The following is a 27,899-nucleotide window of genomic DNA, read 5'->3' as shown; positions in this document are numbered from 1 at the left end:
CAGGATGTTGAGAAGGCTGAACTTTTAAATTCCTATTTTGCATCTGTTTTCTCTCAGAAAGGAAATGTAACATCAACTGTTTTTCACTGTCCTATTAAGGGAATAGAAGAATCCAGGATATCTATAAACAGAAAGATAGTGAGGAAACACTTAGCTAACCTAAATGAATTCAAGTCTCCAGGTCCAGATGAATTACACCCCAGAGTACTGAAAGGAGATAGCAGAAAAAATTTTTGAACCCCTCTCCATAATCTTTGAAAATTCTTGGAGAACAGGAGAAGTGCCAGAAGACTGGAGAAGAGCAAATGTTGTTCCTATCTTCAAAAAGGGGAAGAAGGTGGACCCAGGCAACTATAGGCCGGTGAGTCTGACTTCTATACCAGGAAAGATCTTTGAACAAATTATTAAACAACATGTATGTCAGTACCTGGATAAGAATGAAGTGATTAAACAGAGTCAGCATGGGTTTGTAACTAATAAGTCATGTCAGACTAACTTAATTTCCTTCTATGACGGAATCACTGATTGAGTGGATCAAGGAAATGCTGTAGATAAAGTATATCTTGACTTCAGCAAAGCATTTGACAAAGTCTCTCATACAATCCTTATTGAAAAAATGGCTAAGTATGGAATGGACAAGGCAACTGTTAGGTGGATTCTTAACTGGCTTAGTGATCGGACCCAAAGAGTGGTCGTAAATGGCTGCACATCCAGTTGGAAGAATGTCTCAAGTGGGGTACCACAGGGCTCTGTCCTGGGCCCTGTATTGTTCAACATCTTTATCAACGATTTAGATGAAGGAATTGAGGGTAAACTGATTAAATTTGCTGATGACACAAAGCTAGGAGGGATAGCTAATACTAGAGAAGAGAGAGAGAGGATTCAAAAAGATATAAATAAACTGGAGAAGTGGACAGCAACTAACAGAATGGTTTTTAACAGGGAGAAATGCAAAGTACTACATCTGGGCAATAAAAATGAAAAAAGCATATACAGAATGGGAGGAATAGGGCTAAGTGACAGCACATGTGAAAAAGACTTGGGTATACTAATAGATCACAGACTGAATATGAGTCAACAGTGTGATGCAGCAGCAAAAAAGGCAAATGCAATTCTAGGATGTATTAACAGAAGCATACAGTCTAGATCACGTGAAGTCATTATTTCCCTCTACTCCTCTTTGGTCAGACCTCATCTGGAATATTGTGTCCAGTTTTGCAGTTTTGGGCACCACATTTTAAAAAAGACATCAACAAACTGGAGCAAGTTCAGAAAAGAGCGACCAGAATGGTGACCGGTCTGCAAACCCTGTCTTATGAGGAAAGGTTGAAGGATTTGGGAATGTTTAGTTTGCAAAAGAGAAGACTGAGAGGAGACTTAATAGCTGTCTACAAATATCTAAAGGGCTGTCACATTGTAGAAGGATCAACTTTATTCTCATTTGCACAAGGAAAGACTAGAAGCAATGGGATGAAACTGAATGGGAGGAGACACAGATTAGATATTAGAAAAAACTTTTTGACAGTTAGAGTGATCAATGAGTGGAACAGGCTGCCACGAGAAGTGGTGAGTTCTCCTTCAATGGAAGTCTTCAAACAGAGGCTGGACAGACATCTGACTGGGATGATTTAGCGAATCCTGCTTTGAGCAGGGGGTTGGACCAGATGGCCCAGGAGGTCCCTTCCAACTCTACGATTCTATGATTCCTTTAAAGACCTGGCCTTCATCATCATTTTTTTTCTTTGGTTCCAAAATCATGCGAACAACAGATAATGTCTCTTGGAAATGGCGTTGCTCCCTTAGGCTGAAGGGCCCGATGTGCCCGATCAAATTTAAGGGGCGTAGAGCCTGGATCACCCAGGATGGAGGTAAAGATTTCCTGCAAGATTAGTTTAGTATTTTCCTGTTCGTTTGATTCCGGGACTCCTCTCACTCTGATGTTACATCTCCTGCCCCTGTTCTCCAAGTCTTCCATTAGAACTTGGAGATCTCTGAGCATTGTCTGCTGAGTATTGGATGACTGCTGAAGCTCAGACATCAGATCGGGTGACATCATGTTCCCCCTCCAGGGAGTCAATTCTGCCAGACAAAAGCTGCAAGTCCTGTTGTAGGCAATGTAAGGTAGCGCTGTCATTCAAGTAGGGGATCACTCACTGAGCCGCCACAAAACCAGATCCGGCACGGGTTTTCCACAAAATAATCATACTCCCTTCAGTTTATTCAGCATCATAAACCATCACAGCAACAGAAAACAGCATATAATCAGCATAGCGTCAATTACAGAGTAACCCTCTGTTATCCTGTAGTCATATTGTTCTGCACTGTTCAATACGCAGGCTTCCTAGCCCCAAGTTCTCTCACCCCGTCAGGGTTTCCTCATGCTGCTTCACCATCCTGCACACGTTCATTCCCTCCAGGGAACTCACAGGCACACGTCGCCATTGTTCACAGCCACTTCACATGCTGTGAGCCAGGAGACATCTCCTAGCGGGACCTTCCACCCTGGACTAACCAGGTCCCTGCATTCACATGTGACCTACCCTGGCCACCATATATGGTCCGTAGCCACGCCCACCGGGTCACATGGCTATGCCCTCATCACAGGTCCTTCACACACTCATACACACTCTACCATAGTGTTCTAAACACACCCCCTGGGTGGGTTTGTAGGTAACAAGGTCCACCCGTCTCCCTAGCTAATTGGAGACCTCTCCCTGACACATTGACAAGGCACCTCAGCAGTATCACTGCTGCTCAACACACGCATCAGTCTCCATCTCAAGGTCACCCACCTTGAGATACATAACGGTCCTTCCATATTCTGCCACTCATCCTCTCTCTTGGACATCCACACAGCGCTCCCTAGTGGACACAGTGGTCATTACACCACAGCAAGTAATTTCAGATCTGCATGTGTCTTTAACCTCTGAAGTAAGTACCTTAAAGTCTTCCTTTGAGAGGAAACGTGCAAAAAACCTTCACCATTGTTGAGGAAAGTGCTCATCCATGTGGTCCCCCTCCTCATCAGAAGATCCCTCTAAATAATCACTCATCATCTTCATGGGAGATAGTAGGGGTTAGCCTGGGAGGGTCTTTTTTCCAGATTTACTTTTCCCCTCTATGAGGGTCAGTATATGATTTTTCTGAGGTACAGGCTCATCGGCCTGATTACTATCAGAGGTGGGGAAAGATGGCCTTCTTCTCCAGTTTGCTGATAGTCACCATTAACGGCAGAATGGCAATCTTGTGTGGACAGAGACTTTATGGGTCCATCAGCACCGCACATTCCCTGAGCGTCTCTGATATCCGATGATTTCTCCTTACTCCCTGGGGGCCCAGCGTCCACCAGATCCGAGTGCAGCTCTCCCTCCTCTCTGGCTCCATGTATGGTATCCTCCTCTGGCTCTTTAGCCGACTCCTCATCTCTTTAAGATGGCGCCCGCTTCCTGGTGGCTCCCTTTTCCAGAAGGAGAACGGCATCCAGGGCTGTCGCGGGGCCGTTCAGTAACACTCCAGAGAGCGCAGCGTTTCTCCCCTTATCGGGACCCATCGGTGGGCAGGATCGAGCACCGGTGCTTGGCTCTTCAGCCGGTGATTTATGATGACTGGCGGGAGCTCTGCAGCCGCATGTCCTCTCACACCAGCATCCGGGCACGATCCCCAAAACATAATTACTTTATCGTCCTCCATCAGATTCTGGAGCATGGTTTTGAGGCTCACGTACAGGATTATTTCTGAGGTTGGGTGTCGGGGGTAAACTTATCTCCTTCTTGGTGTCCCTCTCTGTAATACTAACAGATGCAGGAATTAGGGAGCTTATGTAAAGAGCTGATGCCAGGAAGTGAGTCAGTGTGTGACCGAGACACATGAGAGGTAGAAGCCCCTTGTACTGAACAGAGATAAGGCCTAGGCCGGAGACATGGAGCAGCTCCCATAGATGGGGTTCAAAGAGGGGTAAGGGGAATCTGTAAAGAATGCTGCAGGCACAGGGGGAAATTGTGTTGGTTGTGTGTCCTGTCTATAGAAAAGAGGGGTTAGTGTAGGACCAAGTATTTCACTTGTGGGGGCCCCAGATCCTCAGAAGACAATAGTTTTGGTACCAATGGAAAGAGAGGTGGTTAGACCTAGTGTGGTGCCCGGAGAACCTATGGTGGCCCTGGTATATACTGGTGATCTGGAGCCAGAGCGACTTTATAAGACCAAAATGGCAGCACATTAGATTGTTTTTCTGCTCGATTATTGCACAGAGTTGAACCCTACCAAACTAGCCTCCATGCAGGAGTGCCGTGTATGCAGTGTTCCCATGTTCCTACATTCAGTACGGTCTCGGCAGCACATCAACTTTCTCAATAGGGTAATGTGCTACTGATAACAGTGATTTTTATGCAAGCAAATAAAAATATAAACTCGCCCAAATGAAACCTTGCTTTGTTAGTTCGTCAGGTGATTGTCATAATGTTTACACTGATTAGCGGCTCGTGTAAAGGGCATTTAGTGGAGTCCTGACTGTGTGAAGTAGTGATACTGGCTGGTGGCTTCTGCAAAGATAACATTGGCCTGACAGGAGGTCAATCCCCCCAGGAATCTCTACACTGAGAAATCCTGGATAATTTAAACCATGAAAGTCACCTTTGACGTTGATCTTGAAGTTGATCTTCTGTCCGGCTGCCTCACAGCTGTACTCGCCGGCGTCTTTCTTCTCCACCTGCTCCACCACCAGACGCCGACATTTACCCTCAGTCTCCACCTTCAGTTTCTTGCTGGAGGTGAGGAGCTTCCCGTCCTTGTACCATTTCACCTCTGTCTTCTCCTCAGAGACCTCACAGCTCAGGGTGGCGTTCTCTGCTACGACAGATTGAACTTCTTTCTTGACTTTGTCCTGGTTGATGAAGGCTGGTTCAGGTTCTGAAAGAGAAGAGCATGAAGCAATGACAATAATAAGAGCTTTAATAAAGCAATCACACATGGCGAAGAACTTCGCCAGAGGACCCACACAATGCGGTGAGCTTAAATAGAAGACCCAAACATTGAACCAGTGATTCACTAGAGTAGCCACCCAAGGTTGTGAGGTGTGACCCTTCATAATCTCACCTTTGACGCTGATCTTGAAGTTGATCTTCTGTCCGGCTGCCTCACAGCTGTACTCTCCGGCGTCTTTCTTCTCCACCTGCTCCACCACAAGACGCCTACATTTACCCTCAGTCTCCACCTTCAGTTTCTTGCTGGAGGAGATCAGCTTCCCGTCCTTATACCATTTCACCTCTGTCTTCCCCTCGGAGACCTCACAGCTCAGAGTGGAGCTCTTGGTTAGGGTGGCTTGGACTTCCTTCTTCACTTTATCCTGGTTGATGAAGGCCGGCTCCGGTTCTGAAAGAGAATTCGACACTCTGACATTAATAATAGCTTCACTAAAGTATCCACCCATGAATCAGAGCTTCAACAAAGTACTTCTACATGGCCAACAGCTTCACTAGAGTATCCATAAAAGTCTCTAAGGAATAGTGACCTTTCGTAATTTTACCTTTAACACTGATCTTGAAGTTTATCTTTTGTCCAGCCGCCTCACAAATGTACTCTCCAGAGTCTTTCTTCTCCACGTGTTCCACCACCAGACGCCGATATTTGCCCTCAGTCTCCACCTTCAATTTCTTGCTGTTGGTGATCAGCTTTCCATCCTTGTACCATTTCACCTCTGTCTTCTCATCAGAGACCTCACAGCTCAAGGTGGCGCTCTCTGTTAGGAGAGATTGAACTTCTTTCTTGAATTTGTCCTGGTTGAAGAAGGCTGGTTCTGGTTCTAAAAGAGAAGAGCACAACACAATAACAATAATACAAACTTTAGTAAAGCAATCACACATGGCCCAACCTTCACTACAGGACAGACAAATGGCAGGAGGCTTCAGTAGAGAACCCACACAAGGTTCTGAGGAGGAAAAAGCTTTCGTAATCTCACCTTTGATGCTGATCTTGAAGTTGATCTTCTGTCCGGCTGCCTCACAGCTGTACTCTCCTGCATCTTTCTTCTCCACCTGCTCTACCACCAGACGCCGACATTTACCCTCAGTCTCCACCTTCAGTTTCTTGCTGTTGGTGATCAGCTTTCCATCCTTGTACCATTTCACCTCTGTCTTCTCATCAGAGACCTCACAGCTCAAGGTGGCGCTCTCTGTTAAGAGAGATTGAACTTCTTTCTTGACTTTGTCCTGGTTGATGAAGGCTGGTTCTGGTTCTAAAAGAGAAGAATAATACAAGCTTTAGTAAAGCAATCACACCCGGCCAAGACCTTCACTAGAGGACCGATAAATGGCAGGAGGCTTCAGTAGAGAACCCACACAAGGTTCTGAGGAGGAAAAAGCTTTCGTAATCTCACCTTTGATACTGATCTTGAAGTTGATCTTCTGTCCGGCTGCCTCACAGCTGTACTCTCCTGCATCTTTCTTCTCCACCTGCTCCACAACCAGACGCCGACATTTACCCTCAGTCTCCACCTTCAGTTTCTTGCTGGAGGTGATCAGCTTCCTGTCCTTGTACCATTTCACCTCTGTCTTATCCTCTGAGACCTCACAGCTCAGGGTGGCGTTCTTGGTTAGGAGGGCATGGACTTCCTTCTTCACTTTGTCTTGGTTAATGAAGGCCGGTTTTGGTTCTGAAAGAGAAAACAGCACTATGACACTAATAGTAGCATCACTGAAGCACCGGCACAATGCCTAGAGCCTAACTAGAGTTCCCACACATGTCCCAGAGCTTCACCAGAGTACCCACACATGTCCCAGAGCTTCACCAGAGTACCCACACATGTCCCAGAGCTTCATAACAGTATCCACCTATCGCCCAGAGCTTCACTAGCACATTTAAAAATGACACAATGCTTCACTAATGTGAATCACACATGAATCAGTGCTTCAACAGATTGCCTACATATAACCAACAGCTTCACTAGAGTAACTGTACAAGGTTCTGAGGAGGAGGGACCCCTCATAATTTCACCTTTGACGCTGATCTTGAAGCTAATCTTCTGTCCGGCCGCCTCACAGCTGTACTCTCCAGCATCTTTGTTCTCCACCTGCTCCACCACCAGACGCCGATATTTGCCCTCAGTCTCCACCTTAAGTTTCTTGCTGGAGGAGATCAGTTTCCCGTCCTTGTACCATTTCACCTCTGTCTTCCCTTCTGAAACTTCACAGCTCAAGGTGGTACTTTCTGTTAGGACGGCTTGTACTTCTTTCTTCACTTTGTCCTGGTTGATGAAGGCCGGCTCCGGGTCTGAAAAGGAAGAGAAGAATACAATGGTGTTAATAGTACCTTCAGTACAGCAACGACATGTGGTCCAGAGCTTTACTAAATTTACTACACGTAGTCCAGAACTTCTATAGAGTATCCACACATGACCCAAAGCTTAAGTACAGTACTCATACAAGGCTCTAAAGAGGAGTAACTGTTTGTAATTTCACCTTTGACGCTGATCTTGAAGTTGATCTTCTGACCGGCCACCTCACAGCTGTACTCTCCTGCATCTTTCTTCTCCACCTGCTCCACAACCAGACGACGATTTTTTCCCTCAGTCTCCACCTTCAGTTTCTTGCTGGAGGTGATCAGCTTTCCATCCTTGTACCATTTCACCTCTGTCTTCTCCTCAAAGACCTCACAGCTCAGGGTGGTACTCTTTGCTAAGTCGGCTTGGACTTCCTTCTTCACTTTTTCCTGGTTGATGAAGGTTGGCTCCGATTCTGAAAAAAAAACACAATACAATGATAATACTAGCAACCACTCACAGCCCAGAACTTCATTAGCGTGCCCACACATGGTCCAGAGTTTAACTAGAGGATCTATACATGGCCCATAACTTTAGTAGAGTACCTACACTCACAAAGCTTTAGCACATGGATGACAGTGTGTGGAGTCAGTAGATTAAGGCAGGTGGAGAAGGAATAACCATTGAAATTTTACCTTTGATGTTGATCTTGAAGTTGATCTTCTCTCCGGCCGCCTCACAGCTGTACTCTCCTGCATCTTTCTTCTCCACCTGCTCCACCACCAGACGCCGATATCTACCCTCAGTCTCCACCTTCTGTTTCTTATTGGAGGAGATCAGCTTCCCATCCTTGTACCATTTCACCTCTGTCTTCTCTTCAGAGACCTCACAGCTCAGGGTGGTACTCTTTGCTAGGTCGGCTTGGACTTCCTTCTTTACTTTTTCCAGGCTGATGAAGGCCGGCTCTGGTTCTGAAAAGGAAGGGGAGAAAAAAATATGTTGATCGTAGCTTTATTACAGCAACCACACATGGTCCAAAAATTCACTAGTGTTCCAACTCATGGCCATGAATGTCATATGGGAGTCTACACATGGCCCAGATCTTCAATAGCATTCCCACACATAGCCCAAAAATTCATCAGAATTCACATTCAAGGAGGAGAATTCCTTCATAATTTCACCTTTGACTTTGATCTTGAAGTTGATCTTCTGACCGGCCACCTCACAACTGTACTCTCCGGCGTCTTTCTTCTCCACCTGCTCCACCACTAGACGCCGATACTTGCCCTCAGACTCCATCTTCAGTTTCTTGTTGGAGGTGAGGAGCTTCCCGTCCTTGTACCATTTCACCTCGGTCTTCCCCTCAGAGACCTCACAGCTCAGGGTGACGCTCTCGGTCAGTTTGGCCACCACCTCCTTCTGGACCTTGCCCTGGTTAACAAACTGCGGCTCCGGTTCTACATGAAGATTATAGGTTTATAGCAAAGGAATTGGCAAGTAAAAGTAGCGGTGTTATTATTAAGTGCACATGAGATGCCAGGAATTATATTTGCTGATACGTATAATAAGTGCTTATATCAGTAATCCAGCTTTGGGCAGAAACCTTAAGTCATGACCTGGCGCCTTAAAGCTGTACTGGGCAGCTGGCACCCATTTTTGACCAGCGGTAAGCTTGCTGCTGATTGGTGGAGAAGTAGAATTTTACTTTTAGAAGCTTAAAATGTTTTAATAAGTGTTGGGTAAATTTTTTATTTTACTTTTCTTCTGTAAAGCTCAAGTTTCATCATATCTTACACTGCAGTTACATTCAGAGCAGCACTCATAATTCTGCTGTTATACCATGTCAGCTACTGGGGTCTATTTGCCAAGTTCAATTGATATAATTGGCTTTTACTTTGTAACATTTGTGATTTCTCCCACCACACTGACCTTTGATGTTGATCTTGAAGTTGATCTTCTCACCGGCAGCCTCACAGCTGTACTCTCCGGCGTCTTTCTTCTCCACCTGCTCCACCACCAGACGTCGACATTGGCCCTCAGTCTCCACCTTCAGTTTCTTGCTGTTGGTGATCAGTTTCCCGTCCTTGTACCATTTCACCTCTGTCTTCCCCTCAGAGACCTCACAGCTCAGGGTGGCGCTCTCTGTCAGTTTGGCCACCACCGCCTTTTGGACCTTGTCCTTGTTAATGAAGGCCGGCACTGGTTCTAGAGCAAGATGAGGTTATTACAAGAAATACAGGAATCATCTAAGTAGTCTTCTGTAGATAAAACAGTGCGCCGTCATCATAGTCATTTTGTGTAAACCAGCAATGTTGAATATACACTGTATAATCTCTGTAATATTCAGGGTCGGGAACACTCCTCCTTTCTGCAGCTTAGATCCACATCTCCTTGTGTATTGGAGAACGTCTGGTGTGATACTGTAAACAGGCTTGGACTGTGCCACTGGAGAGTTGGTGAATTCCCCGGTGGGCTGCAGTCAGGAGTAGGCCCCGCCCCCTCACATACGCGTCAGTTCTCAGGCTGTATTCTACGTCTCCACCTAGTTGTCCAGCACTGTGAAGCTGAGTAAGGAAGGATCTGCCCCCAGTACTGAACAGCAGGGTGGAAGCTTTTATTCCAAAGTCTTTCCCTGTTGTCAAAGCCGACATTAGCCGTGTGTGGGAAAGGGGAGTCCAACTGGGCAACTGCGCAGGGCCCCCCCAGAACAAGCAGGCCTTCCACTGGGTCAGGAGAGGTGGAGGCAAAGGCAGTGGTTGTGGCCAGTGCAGCAGCTCTCTGCTTCTAGGAACGTTTCCTTCACCTCCTGTAGCAGATTCAGCGTTTCCTGATGCCAACACTGTAATAAAAAACCCTCTGGTCTTCCATAAAGAGAATCCTCAGCAGGATTTCACCCCAAGACTATTTATATGCGCATGTAGCTCTCTCAAAGACAAGTCCAGCGATACCTTTTCATGACCGGTCCGTTCCTGAGAAGTCAACCTTTGAAATCATATACAAATGAGGCTGAAGAGCTAGGGTAGATTTGAAGCCTCTGTCACTCCAGCTCTTCTCCCTGCCAGCTCTGCCACTTCCTGTTGACTGACAGCCTCTACACTAAGTGATGTTAAGCAAAGGAGCCATCAGTCAAGAAGGAGGCAGCAGCTCTGGGCAGGGTAAAGAGCAGGAGTGACAGAGGTTTCAGATCTATGGTAGCACTTCGGACTGATTTGCACATCAATTCAAAGGTTGACTTCTCATTACTGGAGGAGTGGACCTGCCATGTAAAGTTATTGATGGACTTATATTCACCAAAGCTACATGTGCGTATAAATAGTTTGGGGTTGGAATCTTGCTGCCAGACTCCCTTTAGTCTCCTGCCCCTGCTCTCTCCCTGGGATACTTGTGTAACAAGCTTGGTCTTCACGGAGATGCCGGGGCGGATATCTGTAGCCTCAGAGAGGCTCCTGCCCACAGTACCTGGCTGCTGCACCTTCACAGTCGGCTCCTCTTCTACTTTTCTCATCTCATTCTGTAGAAAATGCAAGAGGCATGATTGTTACTCCCAGCTTTCCTGCGTCTCGGCTTCTTTCCACCAGTCTCTCACATGGCTTTGGGTGACCTTATGCCGCTCCTGGTACATACATGTCAGCAGTTCTTCTTTGTTTGATGGCTTGTGACTCTCCATCTTCCTCTTGATTACGTTCCAGAGGTTTTCAGTGGGGTTCAGGTCTGGAGATTGGGCGGCCATGGCAGGGGTTTGATGTGGTGGTCCTTCATCCACACATTGATTGACCTAGCTGTGTGGCATGGCGCATTGTCCTCAGAGTTGGGGAACATTGCCTGAGCAGAAGGAATCAGCTGTTGTTCCAGAATAACCTTGTATGCGGCTTGATTCATACGTCCTTCACAAAGATTAACCTGCCCAATTCCAGCCACCAAATTTCACAGTGGGTGCAAGACACTGTGGCTTGTACGCCTCTCCAGGTCTCCGTCTAACCATTAGACGACCAGGTGTTGGGCAAAGCTGCAAATTAGACTCATCACGGAAGATTACCTTACTCCAGTCCTCTATGGTCCAATCCTTACGGTGTTTGGCAAACTTCAGCCTCGCTCTCCTCTGCTTCTCATTGATGAAATGCTTTTTTCGCAGCTTTACATGACTTGAGCCCTGCCTCTAGGAGCCTGTTACGAACTGTTCTTGCCGTGGACTTCACCCCAGCTGCCATTTGCCATTCCTTTTGTAGGTCACTTGATGTCATCCTGCGGTTGCTGAGTGACATTTGAATAAGATGATGGTCGTCCCGGTCAGTGGAGCGTCGTTTTCACCCTCTGCCGGTCTGTAGCTTTGTTGTCCCCAATGTCTGCTGCTTGACCTTGTTGTAATAGACTGCTGTCTTAGAAATTTTAAGGATGGGGACAACATGACGCTCACGGTATCCCTCTGCTAGTAAAGCCAGAATTGAGCCCTTCTTTTCCTCACTCAAGACTTTTCTTTTCAGCTCCTTTGGCATGGTTAAAATTTATTTTTCATTCCTATTACTTTTGGGATATCACTAGCACTTGTTTTGCCGTCCAGCTTGTCCTATTGCAGGAGGATTGTGAACTCCACAGCAGGGATTTTATACTTTCCTGCGTTAAATAAGATTTGGTTCAGGTGATCACTAATCAGAAGCACAGTAAGTAGAATGCGGTGGACTCTGGTTGGAATTCAGCTGACACTGGAATGGAATGGCTGTCAGACATGGAGAGAAGCGGACTTTTATACAACTGTGCAGTGCGCTCTTAATGTTTTGCCAGAGCTGTATGTGTATATATAATGTTTATATATAATTTCCAGAGCTGTATGTGTATATATAATGTTTATATATAATGTGCATATGTATATATGTGTAAGAGGAGGAGTAAAGGAAGAAAAGTTTGAAACTGCAACGTCTCTCTCTGTGCCTGTAAGACTGAGCTGTGAGGAGTGGAAAAGGACTAAGGAGGATGGAGCTGCAGCTTCTCTCTTTCTGTGCATGGTGTGAGAAAGAAGGAGGATAGAGCTACAGCTTCTCTCTTTCTGTGTATGGCGTGAAAAAGAAGGAGGATAGAGCTACAGCTTCTCGCTTTCTGTGCATGTTGTGAGAAAGAAGGAGGATAGAGCTGCAGCTTCTCTCTTTCTGTGTATGGCGTGAAAAAGAAGGAGGATAGAGCTACAGCTTCTCGCTTTCTGTGCATGTTGTGAGAAAGAAGGAGGATAGAGCTGCAGCTTCTCGCTTTCTGTTTATGTTGTGAGAAAGAAGGAGGATAGAGCTGCAGCTTCTCGCTTTCTGTGCATGGGGTGAGAAATGAGGAGGATAGAGCTGCAGCTTCTCTCTTTCTGTGCATGGTGTGAGAAAGAAGGATGTTAGAGCTGCAGCTTCTCGCTTTCTGTGCATGTTGTGAGAAAGAAGGAGGATAGAGCTGCAGCTTCTCGCTTTCTGTGCATGTTGTGAGAAAGAAGGAGGATAGAGCTGCAGCTTCTCTCTTTCTGTGCATGTTGTGAGAAAGAAGGAGGATAGAGCTGCAGCTTCTCGCTTTCTGTGCATGGTGTGAGAAATGAGGAGGATAGAGCTGCAGCTTCTCGCTTTCTGTGCATGTTGTGAGAAAGAAGGAGGATAGAGCTGCAGCTTCTCGCTTTCTGTTTATGTTGTGAGAAAGAAGGAGGATAGAGCTGCAGCTTCTCGCTTTCTGTGCATGGGGTGAGAAATGAGGAGGATAGAGCTGCAGCTTCTCTCTTTCTGTGCATGTTGTGAGAAAGAAGGATGTTAGAGCTGCAGCTTCTCGCTTTCTGTGCATGTTGTGAGAAAGAAGGAGGATAGAGCTGCAGCTTCTCGCTTTCTGTGCATGTTGTGAGAAAGAAGGAGGATAGAGCTGCAGCTTCTCGCTTTCTGTGCATGTTGTGAGAAAGAAGGAGGATAGAGCTGCAGCTTCTCTCTTTCTGTGCATGGTGTGAGAAAGAAGGAGGATAGAGCTGCAGCTTCTCGCTTTCTGTGCATGTTGTGAGAAAGAAGGAGGATAGAGCTGCAGCTTCTCGCTTTCTGTGCATGTTGTGAGAAAGAAGGAGGATAGAGCTGCAGCTTCTCTCTTTCTGTGCATGGTGTGAGAAAGAAGGAGGATAGAGCTGCAGCTTCTCGCTTTCTGTGCATGTTGTGAGAAAGAAGGAGGATAGAGCTACAGCTTCTCTCTTTCTGTGTATGGCGTGAGAAAGGTGGATAGAGCTGCAGCTTCTCGCTTTCTGTGCATGTTGTGAGAAAGAAGGAGGATAGAGCTGCAGCTTCTCTCTTTCTGTGTATGGCGTGAGAAAGAAGGAGGATAGAGCTGCAGCTTCTCGCTTTCTGTGCATGTTGTGAGAAAGAAGGAGGATAGAGCTGCAGCTTCTCTCTTTCTGTGTATGGCGTGAGAAAGAAGGAGGATAGAGCTGCAGCTTCTCTCTTTCTGTGCATGATGTGAGAAAGAAGGAGGATAGAGCTGCAGCTTCTCTCTTTCTGTGTATGGCGTGAGAAAGAAGGCGGATAGAGCTGCAGCTTCTCTCTTTCTGTGCATGATGTGAGAAAGAAGGAGGATAGAGCTGCAGCTTCTCTCTTTCTGTGTATGGCGTGAGAAAGAAGGAGGATAAAGCTGCAGCTTCTCTCTTTCTGTGTATGGCGTGAGAAAGAAGGAGGATAGAGCTGCAGCTTCTCGCTTTCTGTGCATGTTGTGAGAAAGAAGGAGGATAGAGCTGCAGCTTCTCGCTTTCTGTGTATGGCGTGAGAAAGAAGGAGGATAGAGCTGCAGCTTCTCTCTTTCTGTGTATGGCGTGAGAAAGAAGGAGGATAGAGCTACAGCTTCTCGCTTTCTGTGCATGTTGTGAGAAAGAAGGAGGATAGAGCTGCAGCTTCTCTCTTTCTGTGCATGATGTGAGAAAGAAGGAGGATAGAGCTGCAGCTTCTCTCTTTCTGTGTATGGCGTGAGAAAGAAGGAGGATAGAGCTGCAGCTTCTCTTTTTCTGTGTATGGTGTGAGAAAGGAGGATAGAGCTGCAGCTTCTCTCTTTCTGTGCATGTTGTGAGAAAGAAGGAGGATAGAGCTACAGCTTCTCGCTTTCTGTGCATGTTGTGAGAAAGAAGGAGGATAGAGCTACAGCTTCTCTCTTTCTGTGCATGGTGTGAGAAAGAAGGAGGATAGAGCTGCAGCTTCTCTCTTTCTGTGCATGGTGTGAGAAAGAAGGAGGATAGAGCTACAGCTTCTCTCTTTCTGTGCATGGTGTGAGAAAGAAGGAGGATAGAGCTGCAGCTTCTCTCTTTCTGTGCATGTTGTGAGAAAGAAGGAGGATAGAGCTACAGCTTCTCGCTTTCTGTGCATGTTGTGAGAAAGAAGGAGGATAGAGCTACAGCTTCTCTCTTTCTGTGCATGGTGTGAGAAAGAAGGAGGATAGAGCTGCAGCTTCTCTCTTTCTGTGCATGATGTGAGAAAGAAGGAGGATAGAGCTGCAGCTTCTCTCTTTCTGTGTATGGCGTGAGAAAGAAGGAGGATAGAGCTGCAGCTTCTCTTTTTCTGTGTATGGTGTGAGAAAGGAGGATAGAGCTGCAGCTTCTCTCTTTCTGTGCATGTTGTGAGAAAGAAGGAGGATAGAGCTACAGCTTCTCGCTTTCTGTGCATGTTGTGAGAAAGAAGGAGGATAGAGCTACAGCTTCTCTCTTTCTGTGCATGGTGTGAGAAAGAAGGAGGATAGAGCTGCAGCTTCTCTCTTTCTGTGCATGGTGTGAGAAAGAAGGAGGATAGAGCTACAGCTTCTCTCTTTCTGTGCATGGTGTGAGAAAGAAGGAGGATAGAGCTGCAGCTTCTCGCTTTCTGTGCATGTTGTGAGAAATGAGGAGGATGGAGCTGTAGTTTCTCGCTTTCTGTGCATGTTGTGAGAAATAAAGCTGCAGCTTCTCTATGTCTGTAATTAATGTGACAGGGGAGGGAGAGGAGTGGAGAGAAAACATTTAATGGGCCTGGTGCACACGATACGGCTCTCACAACACTCTAGGAAGCGCCCACCTAATCATCAAACTGAAAAAGAAGCACTCAAGAGGTGCTGCATGCACCCAACATTGGTGACTGTTCCCCATCTGCAGCTGCAGGAGGGGAGGTGATATTTTATAACCATAGATGCACAGTGTATATGTTTTGCAGCTATGTTTTACTGTCAGCATACAGAGATCAGAGAGAGTAACTATATTTGCTTTATTTAATTATTGAGCAGCCTTTTGTAAAGTTATGAATCTTTAGAAAATACTTCAATACCTTATTTTGCTAACTTCTCTCTAAACTCCATGCTTTTTCCAGCCTAGATCATGCTCTTTTAGAAGCTGCTTTGATCTGCTGCTCCAGCAGGAAGCACACTATTTACAAATACTTGTTGTCTGAGCATGGGGGAGGGGAGCATAGGGGCTCACACAAGGGGAGTTTTTATAAAGAGTATTTCAGCACAGATTCTTGCTAGAGCAGCAGTTTAAAGCAGCTTCTAAAAGAGCATTGTGAGGACACAGCATTTAATACTATGTATCCAGACATCTATTTTCAATCAGTTGGTCAAGAACCATAGACTGTTGTCATATGAGTCTTAAAAGTTGATTCTTGATATTATTGACTTCTATTTTTGCAAGACAGGAACACGGGGTCTGTTGACTGACCATTGTGTGGGCCACTGTGGCTTCTTAAACGGAGGAGCAAAACATGTAAATTGATTAAATACTCAAACAATGAGAGTCAGACTCATCCCACCTCCCCCGACCTGTGGATGATGACCTGAACCACAGATGTGGGTATAAAGAAGGATTTCTATTGTCCTGCGAGGAGAACCAGATACTTTTTACAAAACCACAGCCAGGAATACTCTACAGGATAGCTGCCAGATCATGGCTCCATCATAAGGGACACAGATTTATCATTCTACTGGATGCCAGCTTAGGGGACCACGGCCCCGGCTGAAAGAACACAGATCTGCTCCATTGACCATCACTGAACCCATGGATACGTTTGGGGTAGTCAGGATTTGGACCCATCGGTCACCTGGCTCTATGGATACATTTGTTAAAGCCAGAAATGGGACCCACCGGTCACCTGGCTCCATGGAGATGTTCGTAGAAGCCAGGTTGGGACCCACCGGTCACCTGGCCTTGTACCTGAATAGACTGTCATCTTCCTAAGCTTGTCGTTGCCTTCTCTTTGTGCAAGTCGTAGGTGGAGTAGTCGGCCCTGGAAGCTGCGAAGTCCCAGCTGCTCTAATCCCAGCGAGTCAGCAGAAGGGTGAGACTCTGTGTGCACCATCTTGGGTACTGTGCTGGGACTGTTCTATGTCTTATCTGCCTGTATTGTGGCTAAATAAAGTATTTCCACACCGTTTTACCCTCTCCCTGTGTTGTCTGAGTAGTGTTATGCCCACAGTAAAAGGAGAGCGGGCGTTCAGTGGGGTGATCCCTTGTCCATGCGGTCTAATGGACAGCGGACGAGAGCACCCACTGGTCAATCTATTAGACAGGCATCATGTGCACAAGGAGGCGGTGTTAGGTCTGCATGTCTCAGTATTCTTGCTTGGGCTCATGTAACGCACCTGTGACCTGCAAGGTGAATGTGATGCCATCATCCCCGATGCTGCACGTGTACGTCCCCTCATCTTCCTTGTGGACGGAGGAGATCAGCAGCTTCTGGAGTTTTCCTGCGGATTCCAGCTGGAATCTCTTCGATTTTCGAATCTCTTTCCCGTCTTTATACCACAAAACCTGCACGTTCTCTTCTGAAGTCTCTGATACAAATTCTGCTGACTGCCCTGATGTCACGCGCACCTCGGAGCGCCTCTTACTGGTGGTGAACTGAGGCAGAGCTGGAGGGGACAGAAAGGGGGTCAAACAAGACACCATGAGATAGAGTAACTCAGAATAGTCTGAGATGCATGAGACTGTATCATTTGTGCTAGTCTTAGATGCATACGGCACAAATGTAAAGATACCCACAGTGACAGGTGCTGAGGGCAGCACCAGCTCCACAGTACACACTCGACCTTTTCGATTTAGAGATAAGGAGGACTCGGGGTGGGCATCTCCCAGGTTTTGTGCTCTGTATATGTATAGTGTGCCAGGTGTGCATCCTCTGGGGTCTGAGCTCTGTATATGTATAGTGTGCAGGTGTGGTGTAGAGCTCGGCAGGGGTGTCCTCCAGGATCTGCGCTCTCTGTACAGTGGAGGTTACATGTAGAGCTGGATGGGGACGTCCTCCAGGATCTGCGCTCTCTGTACAGTGTAGGTTACACGTAGAGCTGGATGGGGACGTCCTCTGGGGTCTACGCTCTCTGTACAATGGAGGTCACATTTACAGCTGTATGGTGATGTCCTCTGGGGTCTACGCTCTCTGTACAGTGGAGGTCACATGTAGAGCTGGATGGTGATGTCCTCTGGGGTCTACGCTCTCTGTACAGTGGAGGTCACATGTAGAGATGGATGGGGACGTCCTCTGGGGTCTACGCTCTCTGTACAGTGGCGGTTACATGTAAAGCTGTATGGGGACGTCCTCTGGGGTCTACATTCTCTGTACAGTGGAGGTAACATGTAGAGCTGGATGGGGACGTCCTCTGGGGTCTACGCTCTCTGTACAGTGGTGGTTACATGTAAAGCTGTATGAGGACGTCCTCTGGGGTCTACGCTCTCTGTACAATGGAGGTAACATGTAGAGCTGGATGGGGACGTCCTCTGGGGTCTACGCTCTCTGTACAATGGAGGTCACATGTAGAGCTGGATGGTGATGTCCTCTGGGGTCTACGCTCTCTGTACAATGGAGGTAACATGTAGAGCTGGATGGGGACGTCCTCTGGGGTCTACGCTCTCTGTACAATGGAGGTCACATGTAGAGCTGGATGGTGATGTCCTCTGGGGTCTACGCTCTCTGTACAGTGGAGGTTACATGTAAAGCTGTATGGGGACGTCCTCTGGGGTCTACGCTTTTTGTACAGTGGAGGTTACATGTAGAGCTGGATGGGGACGTCCTCTGGGGTCTACATTCTCTGTACAGTGGAGGTCACATGTAGAGCTGGATGGGGACGTCCTCTGGGGTCTACGCTCTCTGTACAGTGGAGGTAACATGTAGAGATGGATAGGGACGTCCTCTGGGGTCTACACTCTCTGTACAGTGGAGGTAACATGTAGAGATGGATAGGGACGTCCTCTGGGGTCTACACTCTCTGTACAATGGAGGTCACATGTACAGCTGTATGGTGATGTCCTCTGGGGTCTACGCTCTCTGTACAGTGGCGGTTACATGTAAAGCTGTATGGGGACGTCCTCTGGGGTCTACGCTCTTTGTACAGTGGAGGTTACATGTAGAGCTGGATGGGGACGTCCTCTGGGGTCTACGCTCTCTGTACAGTGGAGGTCACATGTAGAGCTGGATGGTGATGTCCTCTGGGGTCTACGCTCTCTGTACAGTGGAGGTCACATGTAGAGCTGGATGGTGATGTCCTCTGGGGTCTACGCTCTCTGTACAGTGGAGGTTACACGTAGAGCTGGATGGGGACGTCCTCTGGGGTCTACATTCTCTGTACAGTGGAGGTAACATGTAGAGCTGGATGGGGACGTCCTCTGGGGTCTACGCTCTCTGTACAATGGAGGTCACATGTAGAGCTGGATGGTGATGTCCTCTGGGGTCTACGCTCTCTGTACAGTGGAGGTAACATGTAGAGATGGATGGGGACGTCCTCTGGGGTCTACGCTCTCTGTACAATGGAGGTCACATGTACAGCTGTATGGTGATGTCCTCTGGGGTCTACGCTCTCTGTACAGTGGAGGTTACATGTAAAGCTGTATGGGGACGTCCTCTGGGGTCTACGCTCTTTGTACAGTGGAGGTTACATGTAGAGCTGGATGGGGACGTCCTCTGGGGTCTACATTCTCTGTACAGTGGAGGTCACATGTAGAGCTGGATGGTGATGTCCTCTGGGGTCTACGCTCTCTGTACAGTGGAGGTAACATGTAGAGATGGATAGGGACGTCCTCTGGGGTCTACGCTCTCTGTACAATGGAGGTCACATGTACAGCTGTATGGTGATGTCCTCTGGGGTCTACGCTCTCTGTACAGTGGCGGTTACATGTAAAGCTGTATGGGGACGTCCTCTGGGGTCTACGCTCTTTGTACAGTGGAGGTTACATGTAGAGCTGGATGGGGACGTCCTCTGGGGTCTACGCTCTCTGTACAGTGGAGGTCACATGTAGAGCTGGATGGTGATGTCCTCTGGGGTCTACGCTCTCTGTACAGTGGAGGTCACATGTAGAGCTGGATGGTGATGTCCTCTGGGGTCTACGCTCTCTGTACAGTGGAGGTTACACGTAGAGCTGGATGGGGACGTCCTCTGGGGTCTACATTCTCTGTACAGTGGAGGTAACATGTAGAGCTGGATGGGGACGTCCTCTGGGGTCTACGCTCTCTGTACAATGGAGGTCACATGTAGAGCTGGATGGTGATGTCCTCTGGGGTCTACGCTCTCTGTACAGTGGAGGTAACATGTAGAGATGGATGGGGATGTCCTCTGGGGTCTACGCTCTCTGTACAGTGGAGGTAACATGTAGAGATGGATAGGGACGTCCTCTGGGGTCTACACTCTCTGTACAATGGAGGTCACATGTACAGCTGTATGGTGATGTCCTCTGGGGTCTACGCTCTCTGTACAGTGGCGGTTACATGTAAAGCTGTATGGGGACGTCCTCTGGGGTCTACGCTCTTTGTACAGTGGAGGTTACATGTAGAGCTGGATGGGGACGTCCTCTGGGGTCTACGCTCTCTGTACAGTGGAGGTCACATGTAGAGCTGGATGGTGATGTCCTCTGGGGTCTACGCTCTCTGTACAGTGGAGGTCACATGTAGAGCTGGATGGTGATGTCCTCTGGGGTCTACGCTCTCTGTACAGTGGAGGTTACACGTAGAGCTGGATGGGGACGTCCTCTGGGGTCTACATTCTCTGTACAGTGGAGGTAACATGTAGAGCTGGATGGGGACGTCCTCTGGGGTCTACGCTCTCTGTACAATGGAGGTCACATGTAGAGCTGGATGGTGATGTCCTCTGGGGTCTACGCTCTCTGTACAGTGGAGGTAACATGTAGAGATGGATGGGGACGTCCTCTGGGGTCTACGCTCTCTGTACAATGGAGGTCACATGTACAGCTGTATGGTGATGTCCTCTGGGGTCTACGCTCTCTGTACAGTGAAGGTTACATGTAAAGCTGTATGGGGACGTCCTCTGGGGTCTACGCTCTTTGTACAGTGGAGGTTACATGTAGAGCTGGATGGGGACGTCCTCTGGGGTCTACATTCTCTGTACAGTGGAGGTCACATGTAGAGCTGGATGGTGATGTCCTCTGGGGTCTACGCTCTCTGTACAGTGGAGGTAACATGTAGAGATGGATAGGGACGTCCTCTGGGGTCTACGCTCTCTGTACAATGGAGGTCACATGTACAGCTGTATGGTGATGTCCTCTGGGGTCTACGCTCTCTGTACAGTGGCGGTTACATGTAAAGCTGTATGGGGACGTCCTCTGGGGTCTACGCTCTTTGTACAGTGGAGGTTACATGTAGAGCTGGATGGGGACGTCCTCTGGGGTCTACGCTCTCTGTACAGTGGAGGTCACATGTAGAGCTGGATGGTGATGTCCTCTGGGGTCTACGCTCTCTGTACAGTGGAGGTCACATGTAGAGCTGGATGGTGATGTCCTCTGGGGTCTACGCTCTCTGTACAGTGGAGGTTACACGTAGAGCTGGATGGGGACGTCCTCTGGGGTCTACATTCTCTGTACAGTGGAGGTAACATGTAGAGCTGGATGGGGACGTCCTCTGGGGTCTACGCTCTCTGTACAATGGAGGTCACATGTAGAGCTGGATGGTGATGTCCTCTGGGGTCTACGCTCTCTGTACAGTGGAGGTAACATGTAGAGATGGATGGGGACGTCCTCTGGGGTCTACGCTCTCTGTACAATGGAGGTCACATGTACAGCTGTATGGTGATGTCCTCTGGGGTCTACGCTCTCTGTACAGTGGAGGTTACATGTAAAGCTGTATGGGGACGTCCTCTGGGGTCTACGCTCTTTGTACAGTGGAGGTTACATGTAGAGCTGGATGGGGACGTCCTCTGGGGTCTACATTCTCTGTACAGTGGAGGTCACATGTAAAGCTGGATGGTGATGTCCTCTGGGGTCTACGCTCTCTGTACAGTGGAGGTAACATGTAGAGATGGATAGGGACGTCCTCTGGGGTCTACGCTCTCTGTACAATGGAGGTCACATGTACAGCTGTATGGTGATGTCCTCTGGGGTCTACGCTCTCTGTACAGTGGCGGTTACATGTAAAGCTGTATGGGGACGTCCTCTGGGGTCTACGCTCTCTGTACAGTGGAGGTTACACGTAGAGCTGGATGGGGACGTCCTCTGGGGTCTACATTCTCTGTACAGTGGAGGTAACATGTAGAGCTGGATGGGGACGTCCTCTGGGGTCTACGCTCTCTGTACAATGGAGGTCACATGTAGAGCTGGATGATGATGTCCTCTGGGGTCTACGCTCTCTGTACAGTGGAGGTTACACATAGAGCTGGATGGGGACGTCCTCTGGGGTCTACATTCTCTGTACAGTGGAGATAACATGTAGATCTGGATGGGGACGTCCTCTGGGGTCTACGCTATTTGTACAGTGGAGGTTACATGCAGAGCTGGATAGGGACGCCCCCTGGGGTCTACATTCTCTGTACAGTGGAGGTAACATGTAGAGCTGGATGGGGACGTCCTATGGGGTCTACGCTCTCTGTACAGTGGAGGCTACATGTAGAGCTGGATGGTGATGTCCTCTGGGGTCTACACTCTCTGTACAGTGGAGGTAACATGTAGAGCTGGATGGGGACGTCCTCTGGGGTCTACTCTCTGTACAGTGGAGGTTACATGTAGAGCTGGATGGGGACGTCCTCTGGGGTCTACGCTTTTTGTACAGTGGAGGATACATGTAGAGCTGGATGGGGACGTCCTCCAGCGTTTTTGCACACTGAACAATGCAGGTTACATGTAGAGCTGGACAGGGGTGTCCTCCCATGTCTGCATAATGGGAGTCACATACATAGCTGGGCGGAAGCGTCCACCGTGGTCTGCACACTCTGTACAATGGGGGTTACAAGTAGAACTGGGCAGGGGCTTCCTCCAAGGTCTGCTCACTCTGTACAATGGGGGTTACATGTAGAACTGGGTGGGGGCATCTCCGCTGGGTTCTTTTCTCTGTACAATGAAGCTTACATGTTGTCACACTGATGGGTGTGGACCCACTGCACCACGGGTCGGAATTACCCTGGAAGGGCATAACTAAGCGACTAACCGGTTCTTCACTAAAGCCTCTGATGGTGAGGTTAAGCTTGAGCCGCAGGTAGTCTCCAGCTACCACTCCAGGGCAGTTCTCTGTACAGCAGAGTGTCAGGCACGACAGGATTAGGGTCAATGGCAGTATGGATACTGGTGCCGGTTCAGACAGAACGGGTACAGGATTGAACAGAACGATTGGTTCGGAGACGGGGTGCTCAGGATCATTGGACTACGGGTACAGGATCACAGACTGAGTTCAGGCACAGGGACCTGACAATGCACTAGTAGGTTGAAGACACACTAGGTACTGAAGTTGCTTAGGCACCTCCCTACAGGGAAAGTTGCCTTAAATATGAAATGCCTCCCAGCTACAGGCTGGGGAGACTTCCAAAGTGCAAGTGCTCTCTTTTTAAGAAGTGGGGAGCACGCCCTAAGTGGAGTGTCGTGAGACCTGCGTGACATTATCTGGTCCATTAACCGCTGACAATACAGCAAAGGATTTCACTGTGAAAAGTTATCAGCCACTAAAAAGGTACAAATTAATTTCTCAGGCATTAGATCTATTATGGACACTGCTTAGGCTAGTTTCACACTAGCGCTTTTGAGCGCAGCGACGGCCTGCGCACGGCCGCCGCTAAGCCCCGCCCCCTGCCGCGCCTCCGCCGGTAGCTCCGCCTACCGGTGCATGACGCTGCATGCGTCCTGCGTCCCCTATCTTTATCACTGGGGGCGCAGGCCGTGCGCAGTATGCGTTTGGCGGCGCATGCGTCCTTTTGACGGTGCGCCGACCTGCGCCAAACGCAACCTGCTGCAGTTAGGTTGCTCTCGGCGCACCGTCAAAAAGGCACATGCGCCGCCAAACGCATACTGCGCACGGCCTGCGCCCCCAGTGACAAAGATAGGGGACGCAGGATGCATGCAGCGTCATGCGCCGGTAGGCGGAGCTACCGGCGGAGGTGCGGCAGGGGGTGGGGCTTAGCGGCGGCCGTGCGCAGGCCGTCGCTGCGCTCAAAAGCGCTAGTGTGAAACTAGCCTTAGACATCACAAGAAGGTGCTGAAATCTGGCACCACATTTATCGAGAACTGGAAGTCCCTCAAAAATTGGTGAAAAGACAAGAAGAAAATTGATCCTGGAGGCTGCCAAGAGACCAACAGCAGCAGGAATTTTTAGTTAGCCCTGGTTGTGTCCTGAATTTGACAATAACCTCCCATATTCTACATATGTCTGGTCTGTGGGGTCGAGGGACAAAATGAAAGCATTTTCTTACAAAGCAAATCATCCAAGCCCTGCTGTGTTCTGCCAAAACCTCCATCAAGTTTGCCAAAATCATGTGAACGTATTATATCTGTATTATGAACGTGTTCACACTCACACCAAGGAAATGCCGCCCCTACACCCAACTGGTCCCTGTGTAGACTAGAAAGGCCCTAGTCACACAACTAAAAAACACCCCCTAGGACCTGGTTCCCTAAAAGACCGTTGAGGGTTTACTCGTACCTCCTGAGGAACCAGAGAGGAGGCCTCAACAAACTACAACAAGGGGAAAGTAAAATGTGAGGAGAAATGCAAGACCCCAAACTGAGAAACTAAAAAAACATTCAAATAAGGTGGAGGGGTGAAGGTTAAGGAGAACCAAAAATAAAAGGAACCAGTAAGTCTTCGCAAGAACCTAACAGTGATAAAAGGAAAAGGTGCTGGGAGAGAAGACAACACAACTTACTGCAAGAATACAATTGGAGTATACCCAGCAATGTAAACCCCAAATATAAAAAGCTGGAACTCCCAAATGTACATCCACCAGGAGATATAGCCAGCAAGGAAGTGCAGAGAAGGGCGGACATATAAAACCCCACCCAGGATGTGATGGGGCAAACCAAAATGGAAAAGACCTGTAAAGGAGCAAACCAACAAGGTAGAATAAGGACAAATTATTAATCAGCATCTGGAGAAAGAAGAAAATTAGCCATAGCTCAACAAGCAGAAGAACTGACCACAACAAAACAACAAGTCACAAGATCAAATCCCCAAACTAAGCCATGACAGTCCCCAATTCTAAATGTGCTGCTCTGACAGACCCCCGATGCAAAAGACTGAATGCTGCTAGAAATTCACAAGGGACTGCAACAAAATATTAGTGTAAGGGTGTGAAGACTAAAGCAAGTGCCTTATTTTATTTCTATATTTTACTTTTTACTTTGGGAAAGCATTTAGTTTGTTTCTTACAGGATTTGTACAGATTATGGGTGACACAAAAGGGGGAAAAAGCTCAGAAATAAATATTCATTTTAGGATTTTATTACGTGACAAAACCCTGGCATTTTAGCAGGGGTTTGTAGACTTTTGAGATCTCTCTCTAATCCTGGTAGATTATCTCTCTGAGCCTCTTTTGTAAGGTTGACCAGCTGGTTGTCCCTCAGGGGTTGCTTCTTAGTGGCCATGACATCCTCCATGTTTAGTTACAGGTCCTTTCTTTTTCTCAGACTACTTCCAGTTGCAGATCTTCTATGGACTGTTCCATGACTGGTCCCAAAGCCAAAGCCTCCTCAGATACTAAAACCATTATTACCTGTAAATTCATCTAATGAGGAACAGGGTTTTTTCACAACTTGGATCTCTGAATTAGACATCGACCTTAAACTATTGTCTTCAATCAAAATTTTGCTGCTCATGTAGCGTCTAGGACGAGCCTGAAGGCACCACAAGACTCCAGAAATACAGATGAGAAGGAATAGAAAGGCTATGACTTGGAAGAACTATCGGTCAAAGTGTACCTCATGTGCTGAGACAATGACATGGAATAAAATCTCACAAAATTAGAATATCATCAGAAAGTGAATTTATTTCAGTTCCTCAATACAGAGAGTGACTCTCCTCTATTCTATAGAGTCATTACACACAGAGTGATCTATGTCACGGGTTTATTTCTGGTAATGTTGATTATGGCTTACAGCCAATGAGAACCCAAAAGTCATTATCAGTAGTGAAGAACTGACATAAATTCACTTTCTGATGATATTCTAATTTTATGAGAAGCTCCTGTAGATATAGACGGTGATGTGTGGAGTTATACGGGGATCTGTGATGACTTGTGGAGATTCACAGTGATATTTGGTGATATAGACGGAGGTAGGTGGAGATTCACAGTGATGGACACAGATGAAGAAAAGATGGAGAGAAGACAAGAAACAAAAAATGTAAAGACTCCAAACACAAACGCAAGGCTGACATACACGACATGTGCCCGCGGCCTGTATGTGCCCCTCACGGCCTGTGTGTGCCCCTCACGGCCTGTATGTGCCCCCAGCGGCCTGTGTGTGCCCCTCACGGCCTGTGTGTGCCCTTCGCGGCCTGCGTGTGCCCCGCGGCCTATGTGTACCCCCTGCGGCCTGCGTGGTCCAGAGCTGAGTTACCTCTGACCCTGAGCTTAGTGCTGGTCTCGATCCCTTTACATGTGAAGGTGACTTCTGCTTGGTCCTGGTTTTGGGCGACTTTCTTGATGAGCAGCATGTGCGTGTTCTTCACCCGCGTCACCACATACTGGTCGTTACTCACAACCACCGTCCCATTTATGGTCCAAGAGCCGGAAGACACCGTGGTGAGGTCAACGGAGAACGTGGCCTCTCCACCAACCACCGCTTCAACCGGCTTAAGAGGAGTCTTAATGGAGGGGACTGGTTCTAGAAAAGACAAGAATGCAACAGACTGAATTCCCCTGATGACCCCTCCTAGATACAAGGTCCGGGGCGGACATCTGAATGACCTACCAAGATACAATGTCCCTGGAAACTCCAGGTGGGGGCTCTGCCCATAGCTGTTCACGGCACTGACCCGGAAGTGGAAGCTTCCTTCATCAGGAACATGGCTGACAATGAACTCTGGGGTGGGCACATTGGGGGATTCGTGGCACCTCACCCAGTTCATGGCTCCAAGCTTTTTCCGTTCTACAATGTACCCATCGATGGGCACGGGCCTGTCCATTGGGGGAGGGGACCAGGCCAATCTGACAGACATTTCAGTCTTGTCCGTCACCACAGGGTTAATGGGAGCGTTAGAAGGAGGTTTTCTTAGAGCTGTAAAGGAGAAACAAATGAACTTTGGTGGAGGTCTCTGACATCTGGCCGTCCTCGGATGCTCTCCGGCTGGATACTCACTGGTGACCGTGAATTGTGTGGACGTCTTACACTCGTCGGCTATGAACGCAATCTCGCCAGAATCGCTATTCCTGCACTCGCGGATGATCATCGTGTGCTGCTTCTCCACAGAGGTGATGGAGATGCGCCCATCAGGGACCACATTCTGCCCATTGATGGTCCACCTGACCTTCTCTACATCATTGTCCAGCTCTACGCAGAAGATGGCAGTGTCACTGACCGGGACCGCCGTCCTGCGCGGAAGCTTCTTTATAATGTTACCTACGAGGCAGGAAGTGGTGGCTGTCATTACACCAGAACACAATCCAAATCCCCCGATCCTCCTGATCCAGAGACATCTGCTGTTCTCTAGTCACCCCCAGAGCTGCAGTAACTATTCTGCTGTTACATCGTGTCTTACCCTCCAGTCACCTCCAGAGCTGCACTCACTAGTCTGCTGTTACATCGTGTCTTATCCTCCAGTCACCTCTAGATCTGCAGTCACTATTCTACTGTTACATCATGTCTTATCCTCCAGTCACCTCCAGAGCTGCAGTCACTATTCTGCTGTTACATCATGTCTTATCCTCCAGTTACCTCCAGAGCTGCAGTCACTATTCTGCTGTTACATTGTGCCATCCTCCAGTCACCTCCAGAGCTGCAATCACTATTCTACTGATACATCGTGTTTTATCCTCCAGTCACCCCCAGAGCTGCAGTCACTATTCTGTGGCTGTACCATGTCACAGGACGTACCTCTTCATCCAACAGTACACTGTAGCACCATAACATGCAAACATGAAATGTGAAAAATGAATTGCATTACTGCTTTAGATGTATGAAAAAATTGAGAAAGTTTAGCTCATAAAATGGCCAAGTTATGAGTAACTGGAAGCCACGGTAAGGCGTTTCTTGTTTTCCAGGACCCTATCTAATGCCAATCCTCACTTAGACTGAAGTCTTCATCTGAATGGGAACCTATGTAAATCCTCTCCTTAGACTGAAGTCTATATCTCTGTGGAGGTGTGGTGGCCCTGCTGCGATTGAAAACGCCAGCGGCTAACAGGTGGAGTGCTCAGTCAGAAGGCTAATGAATACAAATATCAAAAAACTGACCATCACATCCAAGCATAAACTAAGTGTGAATAGGTGCTTAAAGGGAATCCGTCACCCCAT

The 27,899-nt window shown here is 48.0% G+C and overlaps 1 protein-coding gene across 1 annotated transcript in view; it reads right to left on the bottom strand.

The window, feature by feature from the left end:
* Nucleotides 1-27,899, bottom strand: part of OBSCN (obscurin, cytoskeletal calmodulin and titin-interacting RhoGEF) — a 636,219-nt gene that overhangs the window by 596,555 nt on the left and 11,765 nt on the right. The window contains exons 3-16 of the mRNA XM_073561015.1: nt 26,745-27,005; nt 26,358-26,663; nt 26,004-26,270; nt 16,832-17,101; nt 9,182-9,457; nt 8,434-8,709; nt 7,948-8,223; nt 7,452-7,727; nt 6,988-7,263; nt 6,371-6,646; nt 5,954-6,229; nt 5,522-5,797; nt 5,092-5,367; nt 4,630-4,905 (exon numbers count right to left, since the gene is read on the bottom strand). Of these exons, the coding sequence (XP_073417116.1) occupies nt 4,630-4,905; nt 5,092-5,367; nt 5,522-5,797; nt 5,954-6,229; nt 6,371-6,646; nt 6,988-7,263; nt 7,452-7,727; nt 7,948-8,223; nt 8,434-8,709; nt 9,182-9,457; nt 16,832-17,101; nt 26,004-26,270; nt 26,358-26,663; nt 26,745-27,005 (3,864 nt within the window). The remainder of the gene's footprint in view (nt 1-4,629; nt 4,906-5,091; nt 5,368-5,521; nt 5,798-5,953; nt 6,230-6,370; nt 6,647-6,987; nt 7,264-7,451; nt 7,728-7,947; nt 8,224-8,433; nt 8,710-9,181; nt 9,458-16,831; nt 17,102-26,003; nt 26,271-26,357; nt 26,664-26,744; nt 27,006-27,899) is intronic.

This window comes from Dendrobates tinctorius, unplaced genomic scaffold (assembly GCF_039654945.1).
Source record: "Dendrobates tinctorius isolate UK_male_01 unplaced genomic scaffold, ASM3965494v1 ptg000311l, whole genome shotgun sequence".
Classification (NCBI taxonomy): Eukaryota; Metazoa; Chordata; class Amphibia; order Anura; family Dendrobatidae; genus Dendrobates; species Dendrobates tinctorius.
Note: the sequence above shows the minus strand (reverse complement) of the source record. Positions and strands in the feature narration are given on the sequence as shown.